Source organism: Hoplias malabaricus, chromosome Y (assembly GCF_029633855.1).
Source record: "Hoplias malabaricus isolate fHopMal1 chromosome Y, fHopMal1.hap1, whole genome shotgun sequence".
Classification (NCBI taxonomy): domain Eukaryota; kingdom Metazoa; phylum Chordata; class Actinopteri; order Characiformes; family Erythrinidae; genus Hoplias; species Hoplias malabaricus.
This window is the reverse complement of record NC_089820.1, coordinates 75,545,338-75,573,065: the sequence shown is the minus strand read 5'-3', so window position 1 is coordinate 75,573,065 and position 27,728 is coordinate 75,545,338. Positions and strand designations below refer to the sequence as shown.

General features: G+C 40.5%; 3 protein-coding genes across 4 annotated transcripts in view; 2 read left to right on the top strand and 1 right to left on the bottom strand.

Annotated features, from left to right (window-relative positions):
• The window catches only part of LOC136679354 (MAGUK p55 subfamily member 7-like), a 55,223-nt gene extending 49,404 nt beyond the window's left edge, over positions 1 to 5,819 (bottom strand). The window contains exons 1-2 of the mRNA XM_066657829.1: positions 5,740 to 5,819; positions 3,589 to 3,707 (exon numbers count right to left, since the gene is read on the bottom strand). Coding sequence (XP_066513926.1) covers positions 3,589 to 3,707; positions 5,740 to 5,767 — 147 coding nt within the window. The 5' untranslated portion in view covers positions 5,768 to 5,819. The remainder of the gene's footprint in view (positions 1 to 3,588; positions 3,708 to 5,739) is intronic.
• A 2,034-nt stretch (positions 5,820 to 7,853) lies between these two features.
• On the top strand, positions 7,854 to 19,441 carry LOC136679569 (WW domain-containing adapter protein with coiled-coil-like). 2 transcript variants are annotated; one of them, XM_066658178.1, is made up of 13 exons: positions 7,854 to 8,043; positions 8,826 to 8,859; positions 10,590 to 10,776; positions 11,620 to 11,708; positions 12,335 to 12,450; positions 12,534 to 12,649; positions 13,061 to 13,309; positions 15,610 to 15,732; positions 16,416 to 16,564; positions 16,782 to 16,882; positions 17,086 to 17,251; positions 17,336 to 17,463; positions 18,987 to 19,441. In XM_066658178.1, exons 1-13 carry the CDS (start codon positions 7,967 to 7,969, stop codon positions 19,054 to 19,056), a joined length of 1,605 nt encoding a protein of 534 aa, XP_066514275.1. In that variant the 5' UTR covers positions 7,854 to 7,966; the 3' UTR covers positions 19,057 to 19,441. The 2 variants fall into 2 exon arrangements, with proteins under 2 accessions (XP_066514275.1, XP_066514276.1); XM_066658179.1 differs by lacking the exon at positions 7,854 to 8,043 and adding an exon at positions 8,293 to 8,585.
• Positions 19,442 to 21,520: 2,079 nt separating this feature from the next.
• LOC136679092 (BMP and activin membrane-bound inhibitor homolog) lies at positions 21,521 to 24,312 on the top strand. Its single transcript, XM_066657380.1, has 3 exons — positions 21,521 to 21,987; positions 22,372 to 22,623; positions 23,327 to 24,312. Exons 1-3 carry the CDS (start codon positions 21,912 to 21,914, stop codon positions 23,746 to 23,748), a joined length of 750 nt encoding a protein of 249 aa, XP_066513477.1. The 5' UTR covers positions 21,521 to 21,911; the 3' UTR covers positions 23,749 to 24,312.
• The last annotated feature ends 3,416 nt before the right edge of the window (positions 24,313 to 27,728 follow it).

Here is a 27,728-nt window from a genome sequence, read left to right as displayed (position 1 = left end):
GATTTCCTTTTCCTTGTATTAGTAAATCATCTGCAAAACAACAACAACATCACCCTGATGAAGCATCAAAAGCTATTTGCTAAAGGCGCCCCCTTGTGGAATTGTTTCCATCCTGCTAAACGTGAGTGAATGAGTGAATAAAAATGTAAAATGTAAACTAATTTTCATCTTTCAAGATACGCTGTTTTTCACATTGAGTTGGCAGTTTTTGTTATCTATGACACATTATCAGAACTAATTTTATGTAAATAGTGAACCATTTGTTCTGATCCTAGCTGATTATCAGGATGTATTACTGTAATATCTACAACAATAGAGGATGAAAGCACTCTCTTATCATTTTACGTAGTAAGTCATGCTACTTGATTCCAGCTGGTTAGCATGCTAATATAGCTATTTGACTGTTAAAGGTGCCCCCTTGTGGATGTTTTTCAACCTGCTATATGTGATAAAAGAGTGAATGATATAAAAGCAAGTTAAAACATAAAAAAACTTATTTTAGATCCCTGTTGATTGTGGGGATAAGCTACATTTCTGTTAACAGATGCTGCATTACTGAAAAATCACCTAAACAATAAAAAACAGAACTTCTCACTTTTTACAGACATATAGTAATTAATGTTTCCAGATTCTGCTGCTGAGAATTCTATTGAATGTTTTTGAAAGGGGGTGTTCCGTGTAAACTTGCCTGTAGAAACTTACCCCCATTACAATCACATAGCAGCGGGTTTGCGGAGGAAAGACTTCTCGCAGCGTAATCTTTTAGCAGTGTGTTTGTGTTCTCAGCTGAGATGAGTTCGGGGTATGTCTGGAACACGGCCTGGGCCCTGAGACTCCGTATATCAACTTTATATATTTCGACTTCATGCTGAAGTGTTTAGGCCGTAAATAATGTCCCAGCTTATCTCCTGAGAGCCTTTCACCAATGCAGCACTTGTTCTCTGACGGGGTGCTGCAGCAGGTGTGTGTGAGTGTTTGTGTGTGTGACTATGTGAGTGTGTGTTTGTCTCTTGCAACAGCTTTTAGGCCAATGCACACACTCTGGGGAGAATTTCAGGTGGCGTTGACATTGAGTAGATAAGTTTCATGACCTCATTAAGCTCCACTCCACTAACAGCGGGAGCAAGTGTTAAAAATGTGAGTAAATCTCAGGCTTCTTTTGCAGATTCACTTAGGGGTTGGCAATGTTATGATATGAGGACGTTATTGTGATGAACTGTGTCTGGAACTGTTTGATTCATTTTATTTGTATTGTGATTGTGCTATGCGTCCACAGTAAAAACAATATTTACGGTTGTAATATCTGAGCACATCAAATTACATTACAGACCCAGCACCAGAGTGCAAGGACTTATTATATGTAGCCACACTGAATAATATAGTGTGCTCACATGAACAGGCACATGAATCCCGCTCTCCAGAGTGGGAACTTAATTTAACTACAAAACTGTTCTGCACTTTACTACTAGTCGGTAAAAACACATTGAACATGGCCTCTCAAACCCAATGAATTCAAATCCCAACCCCCAACGCTGTGTGTGTTGACTTTAGCATTTGTCCAGGACATTTACTGTGTATTATTAACTGCTTAAAATACAATTACAGCAGCACATATGAATAGAACATGAGTTCCAGCACTGGGTTTCTCTCCTTATCCAGGGGTCAGTCAGACTCTAAACTCAATAATGCTACATTCCTCACCCCTCACAAATGTTGATACTTATTTATTTTTTTAGCTACCATAGTAGAACATCTGAAAAATTCAAAGTATAACAAAAAAACGTGTTTTTTTTTTTGTTTGTTTGTTTTTATAATATTTATGTTTTGCAATTTCATCTCTCACCCAGTGCTGCTTGTGTGCCCCATGCCCAGTTTTGGTACTTCTGCAATGAAGGGTGCTGTCTCTAAAATGTCTGAAGCCCTATTGGCTAATGTCCAGCCACCTTGGCTTACAACTTTACACCACCATTTACATTCAGTTAGCACCAACCTTTGAACAACTAACAGCATAACACTCTTTTTTAATTTATTTTTTTGCCAGACCGCCTACCGGGCCGGACTAGAAGTGGCAACACCCTGGAGGGGGCGCCAGTCCTTCACAGGGCGACACACACTCACTCACTAACACCTACGGACACTTTTGAGTCGCCAATCCACCTACCAACGTGTGTTTTTGGACTGTGGGAGGAAACCGGAGCACCTGGAGGAAACCCACGCGGACACGGGGAGAACACACCAACTCCTCACAGACAGTCACCCGGAGCGGGAATCGAATCCACAACCTCCAGGTCCCTGGAGCAGTGTGACTGTGACACTACCTGCTGCACCACCATGCTGCCCCCACATTGAATAAACAGTCATTGTAATTCTTAAAATAAACAAAACATTCTTGGTAGTAGATCATCTAGTATTCATCTTTAAATAAAACGAACAAGAAAAACACCAGTGCCAGTGTTAAATATTATGAACAAATCTTTGTGCTTCTTTTTTCATTTCTGCATGTATAGTCCTGCCCTCCAGATTTTCTGTACAACACAATCACATAATAAATACCAAAGACACTGGTATGAAGCACCAAAGCTTCTCAAGACATTCCAATGACAAGAGTACATTTAAAAATCGATTCTATAACTTAAATGTATTATTTCAGTCTAGATATGTCATTGTTATTCATTGGATTTTTGGATGTCTTTGAGAAGCACAGTCCTTTTTATATTTTTTATGTATTTTGTTGTTAGTGATATTTTTCCTGAAAACATCCCATAATGTCCTGTATCCTCAGATGCTTATCAACAAATCGGTATTGTCTCATATCGTTGAATGCTGAACATCCCTGAAGTAACATTTAAATGAATGTGATGAACCCAAAGCCTCACATTGATTTTTCATGCACATTGAGCCCACTCCTCTCTGTACTCACCTTCCTCCCTCTCTCTTTCTCAGTGTCGCAGACAGCATGTGCTGGACTCATTAGAGGCATCTGCCAGCAGATGATGCTACTGGGCGTGCACTAACTGCAGTATTTTAGGAACTATTTTACCCTCCGCTGTTACAGGCAAAGAGTGGTCTTACCGTGTTCTTACCGTCTATTCCATTGAAAATTGTGTGAGTATCTGTGTGTGTGTGTGTGTGTGTGTGGATGGGAGAGGGAAAATGCTGTATTAAATTATACACCATTTGTACATTGATGAATCATGTTTAAAATGATATTAAGCATTAATAAGTGGTTAAGCAAAGTCTGAATTATTCACTAATAATAGTAATTGTTATATACATTAAACTATATCTTGTAAGCAATTAATACAATAATTCATATTACTCTGGGACATTCAATAAAAATTATTTAAGACAGTAATAATAATAATAACTAATTAATACACCCTCATTAATACAAACTCAATCATAAAAAAAAACAGTGCCATATTTTGACAGTCCACTGTTGATGCTTCACAGAGGGTCACTTACTACTGAACTTAAAACAAATCCCAGAACTGAGCTGATGAGATGAGCTATATGATGTAGATGTTATCAGTCTGAGTGTAGTTATTATAAAGTAATGCAGGGGGTGATATGACAGACTGTGTTAACCTTGATTAGGACATGTAGGGTGTTTCCCATAAGCAGGTCCTGTAGGAAACGGCTGTCCTCTGTAGCGTCCATATAAGACTCCAGTCCGTAAAGCAGGGTGACCAGCAGCCTACAGGCACCTGGAGAATTGGAGATGAGAAAGTGAGATGGGAATTCAAATCACAAACACACTTACACTTGTATTAATATCTTTATGGGCTGTTCCACTGAAACACCCAGTTTCTTTGCCTCTTTATCATTGGGAATATCCTCATATTCCCAACATCATCTCAGATTTTTTGCATCTTACAATCTGTTACCTCCGTAATTTAGAAAGTTTGTCTGAACAAATAAATTAAAAGGAGGTTATCGGTGTAATGTACATCAAATGTGTTAAATTGTACATGCCGTCTGTTGGCTGCATGTTTTTTTTTTTTTTTAATATACTATGTGTCCTGCTCTTTCCCAAAATAAATTCCCAGGAGTATCAGAAAAATGTTTTCCTTCATTTTGTAGGAACATTTGGTTCTTAAATTAGCACGCACACACACTCAAGACAGTTTTCTTGCATTGTGCTGCAATTACGTAGACAACCATACAATTGTGTGTGTGCATAGATCCACACAAGTTTTATTTTCCATGCATTGTGGGGACATTTCATTGACTTATATTAATTTGTGGTGATTTACCCAAATCTTAACCATAACTACTACTTGCGTAATCCTAACAATTACCCTAACCTTAACCCTAGGCTTAGCCCTAGCTTTAAATATGTTTTGTAAAAATGTATTATTCACATTATAATTCACATTATACCCACAAAGAAGTCACACCCCCTCAAAATGTTGGTGTGTAAGTTGGTTTAGGTCTCTACAATGTGAGTGAAACCAGACACCCACCCACACACACACACACACACAGAAAGAGAGAGAGAGAGAGAGAGAGAGAGAGAGAGAGAGAGAGAGCGGGAGAGCATTCAAATATTTTTCTAGCAAGATCTTTCAAACAGCACCCTCAGATGGTTCTGCATATAACTACATAAACCAAACAGTGCCCCGTAACTGAACAAAAAATCAAAATGATTGTGCTCCACTCCTTGATCCTTGCTGCAGTGACCGAGGCTGAGGAAGTGTCCCGAACGCCTGTCACCACCTTTCAGAAAAGTTTACAGTTCCAGGAGCATGTGGTGCACTGGCTGAGGCAAAGGAAAACCGGACTTTTCTTCATTATCACAACCCGAGAGGGGATTGTTCAAAGTGCGAAATAAAATGATTACATGTGGCTGCCAGTGATTTCTCAGACCGCATCATTAAACTTAATTTGAAGAGAAGAGCAGCAGAGCGGCCGCATTAGGGGAAGCAGGGGAGGCAGGAGGAACTCTGCAGGGGATAACAAACTAGCCAGACAGCCACAAAGCGTCCAAACCCAACAAACCTCCCCAATAACTTTGCTGGTAAAAAGAGTGTCGGATAAACAGGCCGCATAGAGGGATCTGGACAACAGATACTCTTCTGAAAGCCCAGGTGTGCTTACACAGACCTACAGAGCTAGATTTACAGCTTTAGTTACTGAAGTGTTTGATGAAGCTGGTTAACTCCCTACAACGAAGCTATTTCTTACTCCCTCATGCAGGTCTATATCATGCATGGTCATGCTTAGCCTGACCCAGCTGCAGTCCACCTGCTCCTGGGCAACTCCTACTTGACTGGCTGAAAAAGGGCCAGCATCATGGAAAGCTGACTATTCCTCACTCTTTGAAATGAAACAGTTTACAACAGTTATGCGACTGAAGTTTCTAAACCACACCTCCCTCCCCACGTCCATAAATGGAAATTGAGCCCCAGCCTTCATTTATTTATTGACTTATAATTTTTATCTATTTATTTAGAGATGTCCCGAAAAGCAGTGCACTGACATATATTTGCCTTTGCAGCCTATAGCTATTTATGCTGAAGTTCTAGAGTGATTCCACCCAAGTTGCGCAATAGAAGGCAGCCAATCGCAACAGAGTCTATTTACTTACATCCGTCCTATATACCTGGAGTAACCAGAAAGTATAAAAGGAGCTTGAGAACTGCCAGGTAAACCCACGGAAATATGCTTTAAAATGATTTTCACTAAAGAAAATAATGAATATATTCAAAACTCATGCATGCCTGAGGTAAAACTTACTGCCAGGATTTGAAGACGGACACAACATCTCTTTAAGACTTCAAAACAGAGTTCAGAAATCCACAGCAGGTCACTGAGATTGTGCCAGCAACTCACTAGGCTTTCTGGGTGAGAGAAAAATGGTACACACATAGTGTTGTGTCATTCACACATACAGTCTCAGTCAAAAAGTATCCAGACACCTCCTAATAATGTGGGTCCAGCACCCAGTATTTTTAGAATGAGCTGGAGAAGTGGTTGTGATTCAAAAAATATCTAAAATCCATATATGACCTCACTAATATTCTTGGGGCTGAAGGCAATCAAATTCTCACAACAAAGGCCTAAATGTCAAAGGTTTTTAGAAGGAGAATTAATTGTGCATTTATTTCAGATCAGCAAGTGACACACTGTTTAGTTTGGAACTATATAAGCAACAAATTAATGATCTGCTAGCGGTTTGTGGACTGTGTTCATGTCCTTAAATTATATATATATATATATGTGTGTGTGTGTGTGTAGTGTCTTAGTGCTAACATACGTTTAATTTACTTGGAAATATATCTAATCATAAGCTGCAAGTGCGGACTTTGGGTCTGCGTCGTCAAAAACCACACTACTTCACTAGGTCCATCTGATACATCAGATATTTAGTGAAGTAATATGTGGTTTTGACGTAAACTTGTAGAGGCCAGCTTACTTCCCGTTTTAATACTGACCCCATACTGCCACCTGTTGGAGAATAAGTGCAGTCTCAAGCTAAAAACGAAGGAAACGGCACGTAAACTCTGTTATATTACATACTGTACGTTAGAATGTATCATCCAAACGATGTTTAATACCAAGACAAGAGTCAGCAGCTTTTGTGAAATGACACCCATCATTGGTCATTTATTTATGCAGCATGTGAATCCAGTTCACACCTGGTGCATTCGCTGTAAATGACTAAATGATTTATATAATAAATATATATAAGCCTTTATTTTCAAAAGTATTTTTTTCAGCCAATAACATAAACTATAGTTGAAGCAGTTTATACATACATCATTCTCTGTATCAAGTATTTCTGAGCAATTCAAAATAAATTAGTCATAAATAAAATGCTGCAGCTCTCTGTCATTGTATAAGAAAATCACTTTTGTAAAACAGGTCTACGAATATTAATTTCATTACAACATCCTTCTAATTACCTGAAGCTCTATTCATCTTGTTGGATACATCTCTTTTTCTACAGTCTCCTAGCACACGTATAACCAAAACAAAGGTACAAGATCGGAATATTAATGTCATTTTAAAGGTTTACCTGCAGCATAGCTTGTTTTATATAATGGTAAACATGGCTGACACATGTAGATCTAGTTTAGCCACACTGGAAATCAGCAGTGACAAATTCAGAATATATGACAACAATATAAGACTTACCAAAATACTGTCCGAGAAGAGCATGAATCAGTTTGCAACTGATCAACAAGATAGTGATCAATACTGACCTAAATGTACCAGGGTTCAGTTCAGTGAGATTTTCCATTCCCTGTTTCCACTGCCAATAAATACACCATCATCTACTGTGTGTGGGTATATTCACACACACTGAGCAACAATTGTCCCTCCTCTCACACAACACAGAACCACTTTGTAAATCTACAATTACAGACATTTTGCCCCCCTTTACTCTGTTTTTCAATGGTTACCCAGTAAACAATTAGCCGTTGATTCAACGTTGAAATAACGTAATGACTGCCGTCTAATCAACGTTCTCTTAAGGTTGGAAATGAAAGTTGAAAAGACGTCCAAACACAGACATTGAAAAGACGACTATTAGACGTATTTTGGACGTCCATTGACGTTATTAATTGGTCCCGAAATAATTTACTTGTATAAAACGCGTTTTGGACGTCCACTGACGTTATCGATTGGTCACCAATTAACTAACTCATTAAGATGGATTTTGGACGTCCATTGACGTTTAAAATATGTCCTTGACGGACAGACTACTTTTAGACCTATTTTGAACGTCCAGGGAAGTTCCTTGTTTACTGGGTAGGAGCCCACAATGCAGGTAGACTATTATCTGTGTGTTGGATCACACTTGGCGCTGCAGTGACACTGACATGATGCTGGTGCTGGTGTGTCAGTGTGTGTTGCACTGGTACAGGTGGATCTGTCACAGCAGACACCGCTGGACTGTTCTCAGGAACCAAAAATATCCAGCCAACAGTGTCCTGAGGGCAGCACTCTCTGTCCACTGATGAAGACCAACACAAACTGTACAGCAACAGATGAACTACTGTCTTTGACTTTACATCTACAAGGTGGACTAGCGAGGTAGGAGTGTCTAACAGAGTGGAGAGTGTGTGGACACCTTAAAATCTCCAGCACTGCTGTGTCTGATCTGCAACACACACTAACACACCATCACAAAGTCATTGGTCTTACATGAAATAGTTTTTCTTTCTTTCTTTATTTTTTAATGTGTCGTGTTATAGCTTAAGGTGGTATAACTATCGATTTGGTATCTCAATATGATTTTCGAGGTTGAGAAATGTTAATGAAGTGCTGTATGAGAGAAATGTGTTGAAGGTGGTGTAGGGGGCGCCATTCTGAAATCCTTGAGCGATGGACCGGCGGCTTTCTGCCCCAGAAAAGAGAAGCAAAACCAGCAAAAAAACAGCACATTACACATCCTTATAACTTTATTTAGACTGTTAAGACTACGGGTAAAACGTATCAGAAGCGTGGTGCACTTTTCGATTTTATTTTGTATTATTTTTAGTTTAATTTCTCAGTGTTTTGGGGCGAGTGTCCACATCCGCAGCTGAAGCGTTAATGGTAATGTACGCGCGGAAACAACCAAGACTAGCTGATGGGTAAAAACAACCACAAAATTTATGTTTATTTTGACATTTTATAACACCTTTACACACTTTAAACTAACATTAAAGACTTTAAACATGCCCACGGTTAGCCTCGTTTCTGTTGCAGTTCGTTTAAGGGCCGAGTAGCTTTAGCTTAGCTTTACGTTAGCATCTAAACATCAAATTAAAGTTAACGCACTGACTTTCATTGTTCCTAACTTTACTAACTTTCCCTCTCCTTCTTTTTTATAGCTGCAGTGACCGAAGGGATTATCAGTCTTATCAGGTAAGTTAAAGTCCACGTAGAAAATAAAATAAAATCTCTATTTTAGCTGCGAAGAAATCTAGATAAGCAAAGCTGAATTTAGCTTCCTATTCGAATTTTTCCGTTCCACCTTAAATGCTGCAGCGGTTCCATTCCAGCTCCATAGGCTGCCGCAAAATTTAAGGTGGAACTGTGAATTTCAATGATAAACTAACAATAAACGTAGGGGAGTTGACTATTGTCGACAGCTTAAAATCTTTACTAGACTTACGTCATTTTAACTGCGTACAAACTGTAGGTTAAATATCGAACTGAAAACCATTTTATCAAATATAAGGTTTCAGGTTTAACTGATTTGTAGGCAGACTGCTTCAGGCCTGGGGCATTATGTATCCAAATGTCTGTAGACCCCTCTTGTACTGGGTGATATCTGCTATTTTAAAGTGCACCCATTGCTGACACAGACATTCAATAACATTATAAAGATATTATCGCCATAGAAAATATTTGCATATACGCCTAATGTGACCATAACCAATATCAAGGTATGAATCTCCCAGTATTGGAGTGTAGTATAGTGAACTTGTTCTCTGAAGTGATGTAGCACCATTCTGTATCCTTGGAGTGGGTTTCATTGGAATTAATTATTCATAGCACATCATATATGCATTGCATCACTTCACTAATGTCCTGGATGCAACCAAATCCTCAGAGCCACTTTTAAACATCTAGTGCAAATATGGGGCATCTTAGTAAACTACAAAGTAATAAGTTTGAGTTCCAAAAATGTATATAGTACAGTTTAGTATAGCATCGACAGGGTGGGTGTTTATAGGTGTGTGTATGTGTATATGAGGACTGTTCTCAGTCCATCAGTGACACTGAAGGGTTTAAAAACTTAAGCAGCTCTGCTGTATCTGATCCAGTCATAATAGGGCAACACATACAAACACCCACCACCACATCAGTGTCACTGCAGCGCTGAGAATGATCCACCACCCACTGTGGTGGTTTTAAGCATTGTAGAGCAACAAGTGGACTACACTGTGTAATTTTAGAGCTACAACGTTCACCTCTATAGGCAGCAGAGCTGGGAGAATGGACTATGAATGTGGAAACAAGGAGGTGGTAATCATATAATGGCTTATTAATGTGTGTACTTATATAGTCAATGAGATCTTACACTTGCGCATGCCATTTTGTAAATATTTTTCCGCTAGTACTGAGTGAGAGGGGTCTGATACTAAAGAGTTAAGCCACTAGTGAGGCAGTGATCAAATAAATATTGAACAGTTCCTTACATCTCACAGTGATGTCAAATAAAACAATGTTTAGGAGAAGTAAATGATTTTAAGATAAGGTCTTATTCAGATTATTTACATCCTATGGGATATTACGTTACCTCAGACCAACTAACAGACTGCCCTGCAGCAGTTTATTACATACATTTTCTGACATTCAGAATAGATCAGAGAAGTTCTAATATTAACTCTTCTACATCAGTGTAATTGTTAGGAAGGAAATCTGTTGTGTGGTCTGTTTCTTTTTCAGGCTTAGTTTTTGATTCCTTTTTTTGGTTTGTAGTTTTTCTCTCTTGCACCTGGATTGCTTGTAATACTTAGTTTAACTTAAATTTGTCATCCAAGTAAACATATTGTGCTAATAAGTTTCAGCAGTGTGAAGGATGTTGTTGGGCTTGAATCCCCATCTCCTATCTTCCTGCCTTTAGTTTTTCATCCTTTACTTTGCAGAACTTCAAATACCAATCTAAAAGTCACGCAACAAATGACCACCGTCATGAAAAGGTCCACAACTCGTCTGACCAAACTCCACCCAATAAAATGCTACGCCGCTCAGACAGCCCAGACAACAAGCAAAGTGATGGCTCCGGACACGGCCACACAAGAGCGCTCCACATGCTTCGACCTAAAGAGAGCAGTAAGTTCAAACAGTATAGATTAAGGTTTTCTGTAATGGGAAACCCAGAAGACAATGTTTCTGCTTGTTCATGTATAATATGTACACAACTCTGGTAGTACTCCATATAGACTATTGTTTTTCAAAGGTCACCTTTTATAGGATTGGTCAGCAGCTACATTTTTGATATTGTTTGCTGATATGATTATAATTTGGAGAAGAGAAGAATTAGAACACAGCTTTTTTTAAATAAAAATCTGTTGGGAAATAATGATAGTAATAATAATGGTGGTAATTTGGCGCTCAGAACAAATGCGCATAGGTCAGAATGAACTCAAAGCCCTTGAATCAAGTCCAGAAGCATCTCTCTCTACCTCCTTTGGGTGACACAGTTCCAGACAGGGCATGGTGTTTTTATTTTTTAGAGATTTGTATGATTACATAGTTTCACTTTGGAACTAAAGCTTTAAAAACAAGCGGAAAAGGCTTTACTGCTGTGACAGCTTGTGATGAGGCTTGAATTATTCTTTGGTCAGTGAAAAAAAAACAAAAAACTGGTACATCTCTGGAAAATGTCAGAAAGTTTAGCTTCGGTGTTGTATGCCATTGGTCCAAATCGGTAGGTCAGTGGAAAACGCGGCTCACCCTATCCTGACACCACTGTTTCCACAGTTTGAGCTGTGGCACATGTCTCCATTTAACAGCAGTGTAGCATGTAAAACATTTCAAATGAAGTCTTGACTCATTACAGTGAGTTTAGACAACTAAAGCATTTCCACACTGTGCAGCCTGTCAGCCAAAGACTTGTTAAAATACAAAAATGGGTTTAGGTGGGCATTTGAATTTTGTATATCTTTTTTTCAGGCACCAGTTCTTCACCACAAGAGAACTCCGTCAATCATGGCCATCACGGCTCCAACTCTCACTCCCTTCCTAACAAATGTCCTGAAATGGTAAGTGTGTAGTTATCTGTTCTCTGTTGAAAAATTGCAGGGTACCCTCTACGTTCACTACAGACCTGAGATGATGAATTGATAATTTGGGACAAAATTAAAAATACGATTTGTATGAATTTTACAGTACAACTCGATGCACCACACTGGCTTAAATCTAAATGGAAGTATTAAAATGTACTTGCCAAGAAGTGGCCTACTCTCTAGTTTTTAAATTTCCATGTTATTTCACTGACTGTATCTCAATAACAAAGTCCAGCGTTATGGGATTTTCAACTTATTAAATAAGCCAAGGTTTGTAGACTTCTTCAAATTGTGGAAATTTCCACAAAGCGTTCACCAGCAGCAGCAGCATGTAGGCCACTCATTGTGTTATCTTTTGCCCCACATTTTTGTCAACTTGTGTTAAATTTGCATGGTGCAAGTTTGGTTACTTCCTTTGTATTTTCCCCTGTTTGAGAAAAGTCAGTTATGCATGAGATTGGACCTATTTGATTTTTGGGTACGCAACCATTTGACTAAACAGCCTGATGTTCTTTTTTATGGCATACTGTCACATTCTCTGTCAGTGGTTTTGGTTTTCATGAATTATTCTTGTTTCCCTTTTTTTATTTTTTTCCTCTCAGCCACGTGAGCTGGCTGATGACTGGTCAGAACACATTAGCTCTTCAGGCAAGAAGTACTATTACAACTGCAGAACAGAGGTGTCTCAGTGGGAGAAGCCCAAGGAGTGGCTGGAGAGGTGGGTGTTTTGTGAGTTTATGTGTAATACAGCAATTTAACCAAACAAACTCCAGCCCTTAAACCTCTTTTCTCTTTTTGTAGGGAGCAGCGACAGAAGGAAGCTTCTAAGGCTGTTGTGGTCAACAGTTTCCCCAAAGATAGAGACTACAGACAAGAGGCCATGCAGGCCGCCTCTGCCAGTGCGGTCACTGGTATGAGTAAGTACAGGGTTGTAGGGCTTTTGTGATGTTGTAATAGCTGGATGATCTAAAGGTTAGAAATGTATATTAGTGTCATTGCAAATGACAGATGAACCCTCAAATTAAACACTATATTAACCAGATAAATTAGCTACCTTTTCAAATAATGAAGGGCAAGTTACATTATCCATCCTTTAATGTGTTTCTGTGTAGTATGATGTGTCATATTGGGTAGCAATAAAATTGCACAAGATTTATAAATTACAGAAATTGGGAATAGAGCTTCCTGGATTAACATAACAGAGAATTACCTCTTTATTATTTCTTTGTTCATCCATCTTAATCATAGTACTAATATTTTGTGTATATGCAGCAGTCCTTATGTGCCTTGCAGTGCTTCTCCTGCTCAAACATTTGCTCTATCTTTAGAGCCCACTTCAGCTGACAAGCCCTCATCACATACCAGCTTCTCTCAGGCGTCTGCCAGTTCCTCTGTGGGTCTGCACGTTTCAGCCCCTTCCAGTTCGTCGACTTCTTCAGTCACAGTGTCTCCTGCCCTGCAGTCCCACACTTCCACTCTTCTGCAAGACCCGGCTCTCCTCAGGCAGCTGCTCCCTGCTTTACAGGCCACCCTGCAGATCAACAACTCCAGCGTGGACATGAGCAAGATCAATGAGGGTAAGCGCTCACAAGAGTGGTCTCTACTTCTTTTACTTCAAGCTTTCTGCATGTCACGTGGGGCCCTGATGCTGTATTAACAGTGTGACTAATACTCTCACTTCCTCTGTGAAAATTCTCTTGTCTAGGGCTGTCACCTTTGTATGGCTGAACATGGTTACTCAGTTTAAACAAGATAACACACCCATTTATACGTATTTATACCAAATTAATATTTACATAAAATTTTTTCCAATGTTTTTCATTGTCTTCTTCAAGGACTCTTTGTTAGTCTTGTTCTAGTAAGAGGTTTTGGAGGCTTTGGAAAATAATGCATGGTTTGTAATTGTTATGTTTATGAAGTTAAATAATAATTACTCAGTCATCAAAATAATCAGTAGATACCACATTTCTAGTGTAGCTTATAGTGACAGCCCTGTTGATAATCAGAGCAATTACATTTTCTTTTTCTAGCTTTTCTGTGTTGTGCTTCTCGTGAAAACGTTTAGCTTTTTTCAGTGTTTTACAGAGCATTGCATGTCGGAAGCTTATTGAGAGTATGCATGATTTTAATATTCTTTGAGAACAAGTCATCTTCTCTTAATCCTGAGTGTGACCTGTCAAGCAAACCTGATTCTCCTTGAAGGGCTTTAAGAGCAATGAAGATTACCTTTATTTGTTGTACTAGGTGATCGTGATGTCACAAGAACCAATTCTTCGGTACCACGTCGATACCAATATACGGAAAACGATACGGTTCTTGTTTCCTGTGGTACCAGAGGTACCGAAGGCTTCACTGATGGTCTCAATAATAAGCCTACGATACGTTGAGAAAGCTAAAACAACAACAACAACATGAGGAATGGCGTCGGCAGGAGAAGCAAAAAAAAAAATAAAAAATTACGTACGGAAATTTTGTGTTTGAGTCTGACGACCAAACAAGAATGCTCCATCACAAAGCCTGAAGAACCCACAAGCACTCACCCACAAAGCTTACCTTACTTTAGGCTGTTCCCTTCAAAACGAGACCAAATTTGAGTCTTTTTGTCAAAACTTTCATTAGCAATCCTCACGTTTGTGTAAAGAGCACTGGCAAAAAGTTTACAAAGTACAAAAAAAAGCTCTCAGCAAACCTGTAGACCAATCAGGAGCCAAGTTATGGCAATGCACAACCAAGGAGGTGGGACAAACTCAGAGAGCATTCAGTTTCCCTGCCTAAAGGACCCACGCAGATACGACTCACAAGCTGAACAAACAACAATCAACACAATGAATGTGTTTTCAAAGCTTAGATTTCTTTCACTAGGGGCCTTTCTCCAACTGAGACAGTTAAAATACAGGAGTAGTCTGAGAGAGTTTGCCTTGCTCTACAGCCAGTCAGGGTGAAGCTCCCAACTTCCAACACGTTTGGCATTTAAAGGGTAGAGAACTGGGTTAGAAACAAATGTAAGCAAAAAATAAATAAATAAATAAATTATTAACTAAACTGCTCCCTTTTTTTGCTGAAAAGGGACTTTTTATATAAAAGCATTTATGTTGACCTGCATTTGTTTTATTGTTTTAGTTTTTGTTGTGGTATCGAAATTGGTATCGAGAATTATAGTGATTTTGGTATCGTGACTAGGTGGCATGACCTGCTTTACCTTTTTGAAGTTTTGCTCTGCCATGAATATTTGTTTTCAATAAAATGTTGTGTAGTTTTAGTCAGATTCATCTATTTTCTGTTTGCCTCAGGTCTTCCTATCTGCAGCTAACTGCTTGTGTTTCTCATGTTCTGCTTCAGGTTAGATTAAGTCTGAACAAACAAACATAAGCCTTAGTCCACAGGGGCTACTAATGACATCCAGTGTACGGGGTGGATGACATTGGTAAATTATTTCATGATACTTAGACTACTTGTCTGGGATTTAGTCATTATGTGTCATATTGTGTTGCACTGGTGTCAAGCTTGTTAGCCTGTGGATAACATGGGGTTAACATATACTTGTGACTAGAACATTAAATCAAGACACAAAATTACCGATTTATTTAAATAGTTTTAATATTTTACTTTGTCACGCACAAGTTCAGCCACTCCTGTTTACTGCCGTATAGAAAAACGCACCAGACTGAGATCATTCAAAACACGGACATCCCCTGTACACTCTGAAAAGCTGATCATGATGTGATAATACTTTGATTTTCTAACAGTCTCCATTCCAGCTCTACAGTCTACTGTGTTTCGTGTAGTCCTATGTTGTCTCTGTGCAGTGGCTTTCAGTTTGTAATCCTGCTTTGACTCTGTGTTTGCGTCTCTTTCTCTCTGTGTTTCCCTCTCCAAGTCCTTACAGCTGCTGTCACCCAAGCTTCCTTACAGTCTATGCTTCATAAACTTCTCAATGCTGGACCGTCTGCTTTCAACATCACTACTCTGCTTTCCCAAGCTGCTCAGTTATCCACTCAAGGTATGCTCACAGTTCCAGGCACTCTGGACACGTCATATGTCACGTAACCACAAATGGCCACTGAAAAGTATATAGCAAAAGTGCAGTTTCTGTTCTGTTCATGCTTTGATTTTTATATATTATTCAACCTTATAATTAAACAGACTGCGTTGCCCTTAAAACTAATGTATGGGCTCTGTTTTTGTCAGTTGCGTTGTGCTGTATCATATACCCAAAATAGGATTTCTCAGTTAGAGACACAACTTAAGACCAGGGATCAGGGTGGTCCTATAGGAATATACCTTATCTCTATTCCCATTGACTGTGGGCTTACGTTATCTGTCTAAACTGAGAAATCCTTTGTGGAACAACCCACTGCCCTCAAAGACTCCCATCATTTCAGTGTGAATGAGTTTGGGCTAAAGTAATTGAAAAGTTTGTGTGTTGTTTTTGACACTACTAAATAAATGATTCAAAACAGAGTAGTTTTCATGTTTGGACTTGGACCCAGTACTTGGATGTTAAATATCTTTGCTAGGTATTATTAATGCTGTGTAAATAGACCTTATGTATAACATAAAACATTAAATAGTGCAGTTGCTGTAGCTGTTTGCAAGATGTTTAAAGTGTGTCCTGTTGTAAAATGCTATGTCATTTAGCGTTTATATGGTTATTTGTAACACATTTCTAATTCCAATCCTCAGCTCAGCAGTCTGGGCAGTCGCCTATGTCTGTAACGCCAGATGCCTCATCGCCAAGGTCTTACGTGTCACCCATAGTGAGCACACCTCAGAACAACACAGCCACCCCAAAGTCCCTCCACAGTGCTGGACCACTCCCTGCTCAACAAAAAGTAAACATCAGCCACAAACCACGCACCACTTATTTTAACATGTAAAAACCTTTTCCATAACATGTCACGTGTCGTTTTCTCCATCTGTGACCTGACAGTTTATTATCAAACACTCCTCTTGTTTCTCCACTCTGCAAATACCTTCTTGCGGGCAGCAGTTCTATGCTGGGTGAAGTGTCTGCTTTAAGAAAGAAACAAAGGGTCTTTCTTCTTTCAGGTTAGCGAGTCAGTGATGAAATCGGGGTCAGCGCTCCAGCACTCCTCCAGCAGCACGGACAAAGTGACTGAACTTGAGGACCCACGGCTTCAAAGGCAAAAGTAATACTGTCTTCTATGCTTCATTGGGGTTCCTTTATATTTTTGACCTCAAATATATTGTTGCATTTTATTCTGTACGTTTTCACTATTTGCTGAGTGTTTGGTAGTTTTGTTTGCTTATGGCTCCCTCTTCTGGTAACATGTGATATTGCAGTATGAGTTATTATCTCATACTCATACGCCCTCTGTCAATTTCATTACAGTAGCCAAGGATCTGCACTTTCAGGGCCAAACGGCTGTGTTGTGACCAACATTGGCAGTGCCCCGACATGCCCTCCAACCACCTTCACTCCTTCCCTAGCATTGCACTTCAATGAGAATCTCATCAGACATGTTCAGAACTGGCCTACGGATCACGTAGAGAAGCAGGTGTGACCCTGTGTGCTTTAGCATGTGTTTTTCTGGATGTGTAAAGACCCTTATGCTGATGTTTTTAAATCTGTTTCAACGCAGGCTTCAAGGTCACGCGAGGAGGTGCACATCATGGGTAGCATCAACATGTCTGAGATCTGCACAGAGCTGAAAAAGCTCCGGTCCTTGGTGCGAGTTTGTGAGATACAAGCTACTCTCAGAGAGCAAAGGTAACATAAATTATAATAGCGTAAATACGCTCTAAACTTGATTATTCACAACGGTTCCTTATTAAAGGTTATGTTCACAGCGAATTGGCAGTGGATGCTTTGTATGACCATGAAGTGTATTATAAATTAAATGATCTTGTTTAGGACATGGACATTTATATACATTTCCCATCGCACAGTATTACTTTTACTTTTAATCACTTCTTTTCATTTATTAGACTCAGAAAGAAATAAACAAACATGTAAATGAACACACCCTTTGTGCAAGCTTTACACTATGTGACTGTCTAGTTTTTGCAGCTACTGCTGTTCTAACTTTAAAGGTGAATCTCATTTCTTAGCTTTTTCTCTACCCAGTATTTTCAAGTGTCATCTTTGAAACAAAGTAAATGTAGTTAAAACCTTCTCCTACTAAACAAAATTGACTATTGCAACGCCCTCCTGACAGGTCTTCCGGCCTGTGCTGTGAGACCGCTACAGATGATCCAGAATGCTGCAGCACGCCTGGTTTTCAACCAGCCTAAAAGAGCACATGTCACGCCCCTATTAGTTGAGCTGCATTGGCTACCCTTAGCTGCTCGCATCAGATTTAAATCACTAATGATGGCCTTCAGAGTATTCACTGGCTCTGCTCCCATCTACCTCAATAGACACTTAAAACCATCCGTTAGCGCCCGCCCTCTCCGTTTCTCAAAGGAGCGCCAACTAACACGGCCAACCCCCCGTACAGGTCAGTCGAGGCTATTCTCATCTCTGGTACCACGCTGGTGGAACGAGCTTCCAAGCACCATCAGAGCAACAGGAACCCTCTACGCATTCAAGAAATCCTTATAGACCCAGCTCTTCTGAGAGTATCTCTTGCACTGAAAGTCTTTCTTTAATGCACTTATGACTTCCTGGCATATTGCACTCTTTTATCGCTTTGGATAAAAGCGTCTGCCAAATGCATAAATGTAAATAAATGTAAAATGAACCTACAAGAGCACAATAGGTTATGAACACACACAAAGAAAAAAAAAGCAGGGTACTAGCGGTGCTCTTAAAGTAGTTGTGCATCAGTCTGCAGAGATATCAGTAGACTGCAGGACTTTAAGTAAATTTAAGGCGTCATGGGCCTTCAGACGTTTTTAACAGTCCTATATCATCACCCACTGCTAACTCTTCTGTGATATGAAGCTGATTTCCAGTTCCACCTTAAATGTTGCAGGTGCTAAATGTAATTGGTTTACCATTTAAGGTGGAACTGGATATTAACTAGCTACTTAGGGCCAAACACATTAAAACTACATTGAACTAAGATAATATAATTATCATAGTTTATAAAGGAGAAAATACTGACCATTGTGGGTTTGTGGGTCACCCTAGTTCTGAAAACTGTTAATAGTGGGGTCAGGAAAAATGGGCCAACATCAGTTTATATTTCACTTTATAACGTAGTAAACTCAGTGAACAAAATGTAGGTCGCTTAAAAAGTTTGAAAAAACCTGCTTTAATTTATTCTAATTGAATCTTTCTCCCCTTAGGGTACTCTTCCTGAGACAGCAGATCAAGGAATTAGAGAAACTAAAAAATCAGAATTCCTTCATGGTTTGAGAAGACATCAGTACTTGGTCCCTCAGAAGGAACCCAGCAGCTGGCTGCCTTTTCTCACTGCTCCTGGAGGCTGTGGACCTAAAGGCTGGTCTGTCCCCCAGCTGAACAGGACCGGGCTCTTCTCCCAGACAGGGGATCCAAACAAAAAAAAAATAATAATAAAAGCTTAACAAGGGTCATGCTGTTTCTGCTACCTAAAGCCCAGAGAGCCCCGTAGATTCATTCGAGTTTCCTTGATGTACATACACTTCTCTATCATAAAAGCAGTTACCATTCATATGTCATTCACAAAGATCACCACTGACAGATTAATAGGGCATGCGGTAGAGTCTGACTAAAGAGAAGAGTCGAACAGAAAGGGCTGGATGCTTGGAGCTAGATGAAAGTAACTGGACCAGGACTGAACGGAAAAGGACAAAATGAACCGTCAGTCAGGACTTGGCCAGAGAGGCCTAAGAGACGTGGTGATTTTCTAGAAGGCTCTGTCACTTTGGCTTCACTCACAGGCTAGAATCATGTAGGATCTTCCAACAGCCGTGACTGTTTCGTGAAGGAATCCTGAGTGTGCGTCCATAGTGGAGATGTAGACCAGCTGTCTCTCTCCTAAATAAACAAAGCTGTGTATTGGATCAGAAGAGATCCTGGCTGTCTGCTTTCTGACCACTGCTGAAAGATGTTTTTTTCGTGGCCATTTTTTGTTACTTTGTCATGCTTTGTGAATAGCCCGATTTCACCCAGTGCTGCCTCACCTTCTGTTTTGTCACCTGTTTTGTTTGTTTTTAGTTGGCCATCTCAGTGCAGACGTTTTCATTCCTTGCACAGGGTTACTAAGATTCAAGAGTAACATCTGTATGCAGAATCCACACTGAGGACAGAGGAGATGATATTCTGATTTTTGACCAACGTCACCCAGCTCTTCAGTAGACGTTTCACCATTTGCACTAACTGCCTTCAGTAATAACTTTATCTTGGTCTTTGGTCTTTTTGTTCTTATTCTGCACCCAGCTTAGTGGTTGTGAGTACTTGGTGAGGATGTGTTTATGCCATTCTGTGCCTCCAGTGAGGAGTCTGTAATCTGAAAGTCTGCAGAACCAGTGCTCCAGGTGGAGTCCAGTCTGGGAAGAAAGGACTTGGTGTGGTGTCTAGCTTTGTACATTTCTTAAAAATATATATGAATTAAAAATATCTACTAAGTAATGTTCTGCTGCTTAATTCCTGGCACCTTGTTTCTTTTGACTGGTCATTCACACTTAATATTCATATGTAAAAATATAACAAACGTTTATATTTGGAGAACTGGGACATTGATTATTACCTAGAAATAATGAGTTTTTAGATATACATTAATATATATATATACAAACATGTAGTGCCACTGGTCAAAAGAGCAACTAAAGGCAATGTGAGACTGACAATAGTTTTTTATAGATGTTATTTTCCATGAAAGGCTTGTGTAGGTATCTCGTAGTCTAACGACATACTGTAAAGTGTTCCTGGATCCCCCCCCCCCCTTGAATTTTAAGAGGCTTTGGCTTAAGTGGGGAAAAAATTGTCTACTACATTAAAACCCTATTTTTTATGTTAGATGAGTTAATGTATCAGTCAAATAAAGACAGTAGAGATGGAGGAAAACGTCTCACAGATGGTAGACTAGAGAAGCCTAATCCAGGACCCCCAACCCTGCCTTTTTCATTTAAACTTCTATGTTATAAACCAAGGAAATTAAATGGAAAATGCATTCTTGAACAAGAGGATGATCACATGGGCTATCTCTCATCTCTACACGCAGGACAGGGTTGATTTTGGGCTTTTGTCACTAAAAGAAAATACCATCATTTGAATTGTCCCCACATTTAATCATTATCATTTATTTTCTTACATTTCAGTGCATTTATATTTTTACCATTCACAATATTTTTTGTCCTATATCATGAGCTTTTTAGACTGTGCTACATTTGTGTGCTAACGTTTAAACCCAGCTGGTCAAATTGTTGTGTTGATATGCAGCAAATTTAAATATGGTATTTTAAAGAATATGACGTGTACCAGAATATGTCTGTGTTGCTGCATGGTTGGTATTGGTTGTCCTCTCGCCCTTCATCAGTGGATACAGAGTTTGAAAACGTTCTCAGTCCAGCAGTGAAACAGGTTTTTACAATCTCCAGCAACACAGCTGTGTCTGATCCACTTTTTCCAGTTCAACACCATGTCACTGCATCGCTGTGAATGATCCGCCATCCAATTAATACATGGTCTGTGGTGGTCCACTGAAGAACAAGGTAAAAGGGTGCTAAATAGTGTGTGTGTGTGTATTTATAAAACCATTAATGATAACTAACAGAACATGTAATCTGACACAGCGTTGGCATTTGACTATTTTATCAATGGGCAAGAGGCGGGGCCTTACTGCAGGCGTCTTATGTAAATAAGGAGGGAATGAGCCAATGCGAATAGTTATGGGCGGGGCTTGTCGCGGCTGTGATTGTGCAGTCTGAGCTGGTCGAGTTTAATGCTGGAGGTCTTCAGTGAAGTTACAGCAGCGAGGAGTTGGGCAGGGTTCCTGTGGATTTATGCTTAGATTTCCAGAGTTTAAACTCCAGGAAACTACTAATATGGAATTTCTAGATCTACATTGATGAGTCAGACTCCCGAAGTCACACGTATCGGGTGTTTTTCTTGTCCATTTTGGGCAGAATTCCTCAGTTAAACCTCTCTGACACCTCGGTGTGAGTCTCCGAGGAGATGCAGACGGATGTGGAGGACAGAAGAAATCTCTCGGGTTGTGGTCAACTCTCTCTGTTGTGGAAGAGCTAAAAGAGTGGAGGAAAGTAAAAGCCCGGGAAGGAGAGACAGAAATGGAGCGACACTCGAGTCTGGTTCACATTTGGCTTCAGCTGGAGCTGTGTGCTATGGCCGTGCTTCTGACCAGAGGTGAGGCGAATGGAGAGGGAATGAGGAGAAACTAAGTTCTCCTCTACAGCTGCATAGAAATATATGTAAAGATATGTGAGCATATACTGTCTAATACACACGGATACCATGCATACACTCGTACATATAAATATGTACTAATCTACCAGTAATATAGGCTACTAATATGAAATATATGAACCTCTGGTCAACTGCTGAGAAAGTGAACCCTGGTTACACTCATATATAGATGCATTTAGCAAATTCCAAAGAATAATCTGCAGATATCCATGCCTTATTCTCATGACTGATTGCTGTAGTTAATATAAATATATTCTTCTTTGCTGCGAGGAAAGCTCCGTTACCCTGGTCACTTACTTTTACTCGGCTTGTTTCCTTCTGTAGGTGAAATCCGATGTTACTGTGATGCCCCCCACTGTGTGGCGACTGGTTACATGTGTAAGTCGGAGCAGAATGTCTGTTTCACACGGATCCTGGACCTTCAGAGCTCCAGGTCTCTGCTCTCTCACGGCTGCTACGAGTCCATGACACCGGACAGTGTGTGCCACTCAGGAGCTGGTGTGCTGGACTGCTGTCATGAAGATATGTGCAACTACAGAGGGCTACAGGAACTCACACACAGAGGAGAGAACACTGGTGAGAGATTCATGGGTCTCTGGAATCATTTAAATACCTTTTAAAAGACCATAGAAATATATATTTCTGTTAGTCTCAGTGAAACAGACCTTAGTCCTTCTGTTTGTCAGTGCTCAGGACACTCACATGACCACCCCATAGCAGGCATTATTTGGTTGATGTGTGTGTTGCACTGGTTAAGAGGCTCAGACACAGCAGTGCTGCTGGAGTTTCTAAACCTGGTGTCCACTCACTGTCCGCTTTGTTAGACACTTCTACCTTGCTGGTCCACTTTGAAGATGTAAAGTCAGAGACAGTAGCTCACAGTTTGTGATGGTCATCCTCTAGGCCCTCATCAGTGGACGCAGGACGCTGTCGGCTGGATATTTTTGGTTAATGGGCTATTCTCAGTTCAGTACAAACTCCCGCAGCAATGCTGTGTCTGATCCACTTATAACACACCACCATCACGTCAGTGTCATTGCAGCACTGAGTATGATCTGCCACCCAAATCATACCTGCTTCCGTGGTGGTCCTGTATGGGTCCTGATCATTGAAGAACAGGGTTGATGGTGTCTAGCGATAGAAAAACCCTCTGTAATTGAAAGACTACAAAGTGCTTCTGTATGATCACTGCATTTCAAGATTTTTTGTGGAAGGTTCACAGCTGAATGTCTGTCCATTGTGTACTCCCTGCTGACCTTCTCCTCTCATTTCTCCACAGACCGTAGGGGTCGTCCGCAAGCCGAAAGTGGCCATCACCTTGTGGCACGAGTCCAAGAAATTCCCTCCGCAAAAGAGGTGTGGTTCCGGGCGGCAGTCATTGCCGTGCCCATTGCCGGTGGTCTCATTCTGGTCCTCTTGGTGATGCTTGCGGTGAGGATGTTACGCAGTGAAAGCAGACGGCTAAAGCAGCAGCGCAGCGAGATGTTGACCCGTCTGCACTACAGCCTGCACAGGCAGCAACTGGCTAAAAACCGAGGAGCCTCCAAACTGGACCTGGAGTGCATGGTGCCTCTGGGAGGCCACGAGAACTGCTGCCTGACCTGTGACAAGTTCCGGCAGCCAGACCTAAGCAGCCAGAGACTTCTATCCCTCGTCCACTGGGGACGGTACAGTGGTAGGGGCAAGCTGGAGTTTGTCTGATGGGCTTTTGGATTTCTTTACTCGTGGACTCATTTGACTGTGGTTATTTTTGCCTTCTAAAGGACAAACTGCAGGAATAAAGAGACTCATCTTGTTGCTGCTGTAGAAGCACTTTACTTGAATTAAAAGCTAGCGGAGGAGGACTTTCAATCATCCGGGGGGACATCCTGGTACTGTGTAATAACCGAAGGATTTCAAAAAACAAAAACAAGAAATGTTTTGTACCAATTTGCACTTCCGCATAAAGACCGATTTGGTTGAATTGCTATAATGTTTTCTTTTCTATACAAGGACATTTCTACAAAGGGGCACGGAGGTCTTCTTGGCAAACGGACAGTTCAGAATCATTCATCCTTTATCAAAGTGATGAAAGTTGATTAATTCCCTGTAAAAATGTCTTCATGTAAATATTACATGTCTGAAAAGGAAACAGTCTGCTGTCTGTTCATTACGTCATAAATAGTGGGTTGTATTTTTATAGTTAAGCTGAAGAAGTTGAAAAGATTCCTCATTTTATTAATATCAGCAATATGCACCAATCAGTTAGGAATCTGTAGTTAGCCTCTCTATTTTGGCATGAAAGCTACAAGGCTGTTGCTAATAAGGAACGGAAATGTACATATGTTAAGTAACTTGTAAACAGTGAGTAATGTCATTAATACTGACTTTATTGTTGACTAGTGACGTGTCTTGGGACACGTCATAAGGGGGAGCAGTGAAGCACCATAGTTGTCAAAAAAAAAGTTTTATATATATATATATATGTGGAACATAATGCAGTTTTAGTACAGTACGATTCAAATAAATTGTATTTATTTTGAGAATGATTAATATTGAGAAATAGAAATGTGCTAGTTTTGCTCATAAATAATCAGCCACTGTATTAGCCAGTTTGGATTATTTTATAATTGCTGCTCTTTAGCTTGTTAGCTACATTAACATTTTAGCTTCAGTAAAAAGTAAAAAAAAGTACACTTCAGACACTTGTTAAGATTATGTCCTGGTTAAGGATATTGTTAAGCTTTTAACTGAATTAGCACTTTAAGGCTCATATTATTCAGAAAAGCTTATTTAGCCACACAATGTTTTGGTTTGTCAACATGGGTGAACACGGCTAGAGGGAAAGACTGGAGATATTAGCAGTAGCTTAGCAGTTAGCGGTGTGAGCTGTCAGGTATGTTTTACAGAAACACAGCTTCTGAGCTGACTGTTTCACACGGATCCTGGACCTCCAGAGCTCCAGGTCTCTGCTCTCTCACGGCTGCTACGAGTCCATGACACCGGACAGTGTGTGCCACTCAGGAGCTGGTGTGCTGGACTGCTGTCATGAAGATATGTGCAACTACAGAGGGCTACAGGAACTCACACACAGAGGAGAGAACACTGGTGAGAGATTCATGGGTCTCTGGAATCATTTAAATACCTTTTAAAAGACCATAGAAATATATATTTCTGTTAGTCTCAGTGAAACAGACCTTAGTCCTTCTGTTTGTCAGTGCTCAGGACACTCACATGACCACCCCATAGCAGGCATTATTTGGTTGATGTGTGTGTTGCACTGGTTAGGAGGCTCAGACACAGCAGTGCTGCTGGAGTTTCTAAACCTGGTGTCCACTCACTGTCCGCTTTGTTAGACACTTCTACCTTGCTGGTCCACTTTGAAGATGTAAAGTCAGAGACAGTAGCTCACAGTTTGTGATGGTCATCCTCTAGGCCCTCATCAGTGGACGCAGGACGCTGTCGGCTGGATATTTTTGGTTAATGGGCTATTCTCAGTTCAGTACAAACTCCCGCAGCAATGCTGTGTCTGATCCACTTATAACACACCACCATCACGTCAGTGTCATTGCAGCACTGAGTATGATCTGCCACCCAAATCATACCTGCTTCCGTGGTGGTCCTGTATGGGTCCTGATCATTGAAGAACAGGGTTGATGGTGTCTAGCGATAGAAAAACCCTCTGTAATTGAAAGACTACAAAGTGCTTCTGTATGATCACTGCATTTCAAGATTTTTTGTGGAAGGTTCACAGCTGAATGTCTGTCCATTGTGTACTCCCTGCTGACCTTCTCCTCTCATTTCTCCACAGACCGTAGGGGTCGTCCGCAAGCCGAAAGTGGCCATCACCTTGTGGCACGAGTCCAAGAAACACAGCTTCTGAGCTGACTCAGAATGGAAATTCTTAGCCACAAATAGTTAGCTAGCTCTCTCTCTCTGGACTTTCATTCTCTTTATATTCTTTATTGCTCATGGTCTCTTTCTGTGTCTCTCTTGTATCTTTATGCTTTCTTTCACTCTCCTCTTATGATATTTCTCTATCTCTCTCTCTCTTTAATCCTTCTACTCATTTTTGTTTTAAGAGTGCACCAAACACCTTTCATTATTTTTCCTTACATTGTCTCCCCCCCCCCGGTTCCATTCGCTGGCTGTAGTCTCCAGCACATTGTGTTGTGTTAGTGGTTTCTGGTCACAGCCGAGAGAGAAACGGGACAGCGGACATTTTCTCCTGACACTAATAACAGGGCCCACCTTCTGGAGCCTTACAGATATTTTAGGCAATGGGTTTGGAAGGTTTAACTCTCCAATGTCCCAGTTACTGCTAGCAATATTGAAAGCATGTTGTAGATTACAGCTCATGTACTGAAACAAGGAATCTGGATAAGGGCAGATACACACTAAGCCTTGACCAGAGTTAAGCAGAAGATCTGAATGTTCTGTGTAAAGCTTTGTCTTGTGGGGAAAACCCCCACATTGAATTCTAGCGATGATATAACTGCAGCTTCATACTACATCATTTGAATCCACACCTCTGTTTGGAGAGCAGAAACAGCCGTAATATAAAAGGTGCCAAAATTGAGTTTGGCGGGATTCTGACATGGGATCAAGAAGGGAAAAGCATGTTCTGTCCCAGCACTCAGAAGTCCCTGTTCTCCACATGGAAGCGTAGGTTCAAATCCCACTTCTGACAAATTTTGGATGAAGCAGCATTAATAATGTAGCTAGAATTGAAAGTTTGGTTTTGTATTCCACACAGGAGACTCTAGTCCTCTGTTGGTATGGTGAAACATTCTGCCTGCTCCAACATGTCGGATAATATCAAAGAGTCCTAAATGAGAGACTACAGAGCTGGACGAAATCCAGTCCAACTGAAGACAAAGAAAAGGTGCAAGGAGGAGAAAAAGGAGAGGAGAAATGCATTCCCAAACCCACCTATGTTTTTTTGCCTCAATTATGAAGATCCCATTAGTCTGTCTAACACCAGCACGCCCCAAAACACACACCTCCCCCTCAGCCATTATCTCCATTTCAACAGGTCATGTGAGAACAGAGCCTCTCAGGGGTGTGTATGTATGTGTGTTTGTGTCACTAAGTGTGTTTGTGTGTGTTCGGTGGGGGAGTCCGATTTGGGGGCTTTTTAGGGAGGGCCATCCTTCACTGAAGCTCAAATCCTTAGCTTGAGCAGAGTCTGATCAACAGAGCGAGTGTGCACTTTGAACTTGGAGTGCAAGGAATGTGGATTAATGCAGGAGCGCATTGGGGGGTGGTGGAGGGTGGGTAATGGAGGGGTTTGATGGGCAGTCTTCCAACCACCAGCAACTAAGCCACCAACACTGAAGGTTTAGGCTGTTATGCATGGACGTGATGGGTTTATTTAAGTGCAAAAAAAATGACTGGGAGCATAACATCACAGACAAATCAGAAATGCAAGAAAGGAAATCTTTCTAGACCTTAAAAGAGCAATTAGTCATTTAAAAAAAAAACTGCAAATATATTGAGTGTTTAACATTCCTGACATTTTTCTATAAACTGCAACTCACATGAAATAAACCAGATTATGCTCCATAGAGTGGGTTCCCCTACATAGGTTGGTTTAATGTTAAAAATATGAAAAATTTGAACTCACGAGTAGGAAATGTCAACTGGGACGCACCCACCAGTTCGATTTCCTACTCGAAAAGTCAGGAGAGCCTCACTTATCC

Coding starts and splice junctions, on each gene's coding strand:
- LOC136679569 (XM_066658178.1), top strand. CDS start 7,967: ATGAAGACCAACACAAACTGTACAGCAACAGATGAACTACTGTCTTTG. Junction 11,709..12,334: donor CTAACAAATGTCCTGAAATG/GTAAGTGTGTAG, acceptor TTTTCCTCTCAG/CCACGTGAGCTGGCTGATGA. Junction 13,310..15,609: donor CATGAGCAAGATCAATGAGG/GTAAGCGCTCAC, acceptor TCCCTCTCCAAG/TCCTTACAGCTGCTGTCACC.
- LOC136679092 (XM_066657380.1), top strand. CDS start 21,912: ATGGAGCGACACTCGAGTCTGGTTCACATTTGGCTTCAGCTGGAGCTG. Junction 21,988..22,371: donor GGCCGTGCTTCTGACCAGAG/GTGAGGCGAATG, acceptor TTCCTTCTGTAG/GTGAAATCCGATGTTACTGT. Junction 22,624..23,326: donor ACACAGAGGAGAGAACACTG/GTGAGAGATTCA, acceptor ATTTCTCCACAG/ACCGTAGGGGTCGTCCGCAA.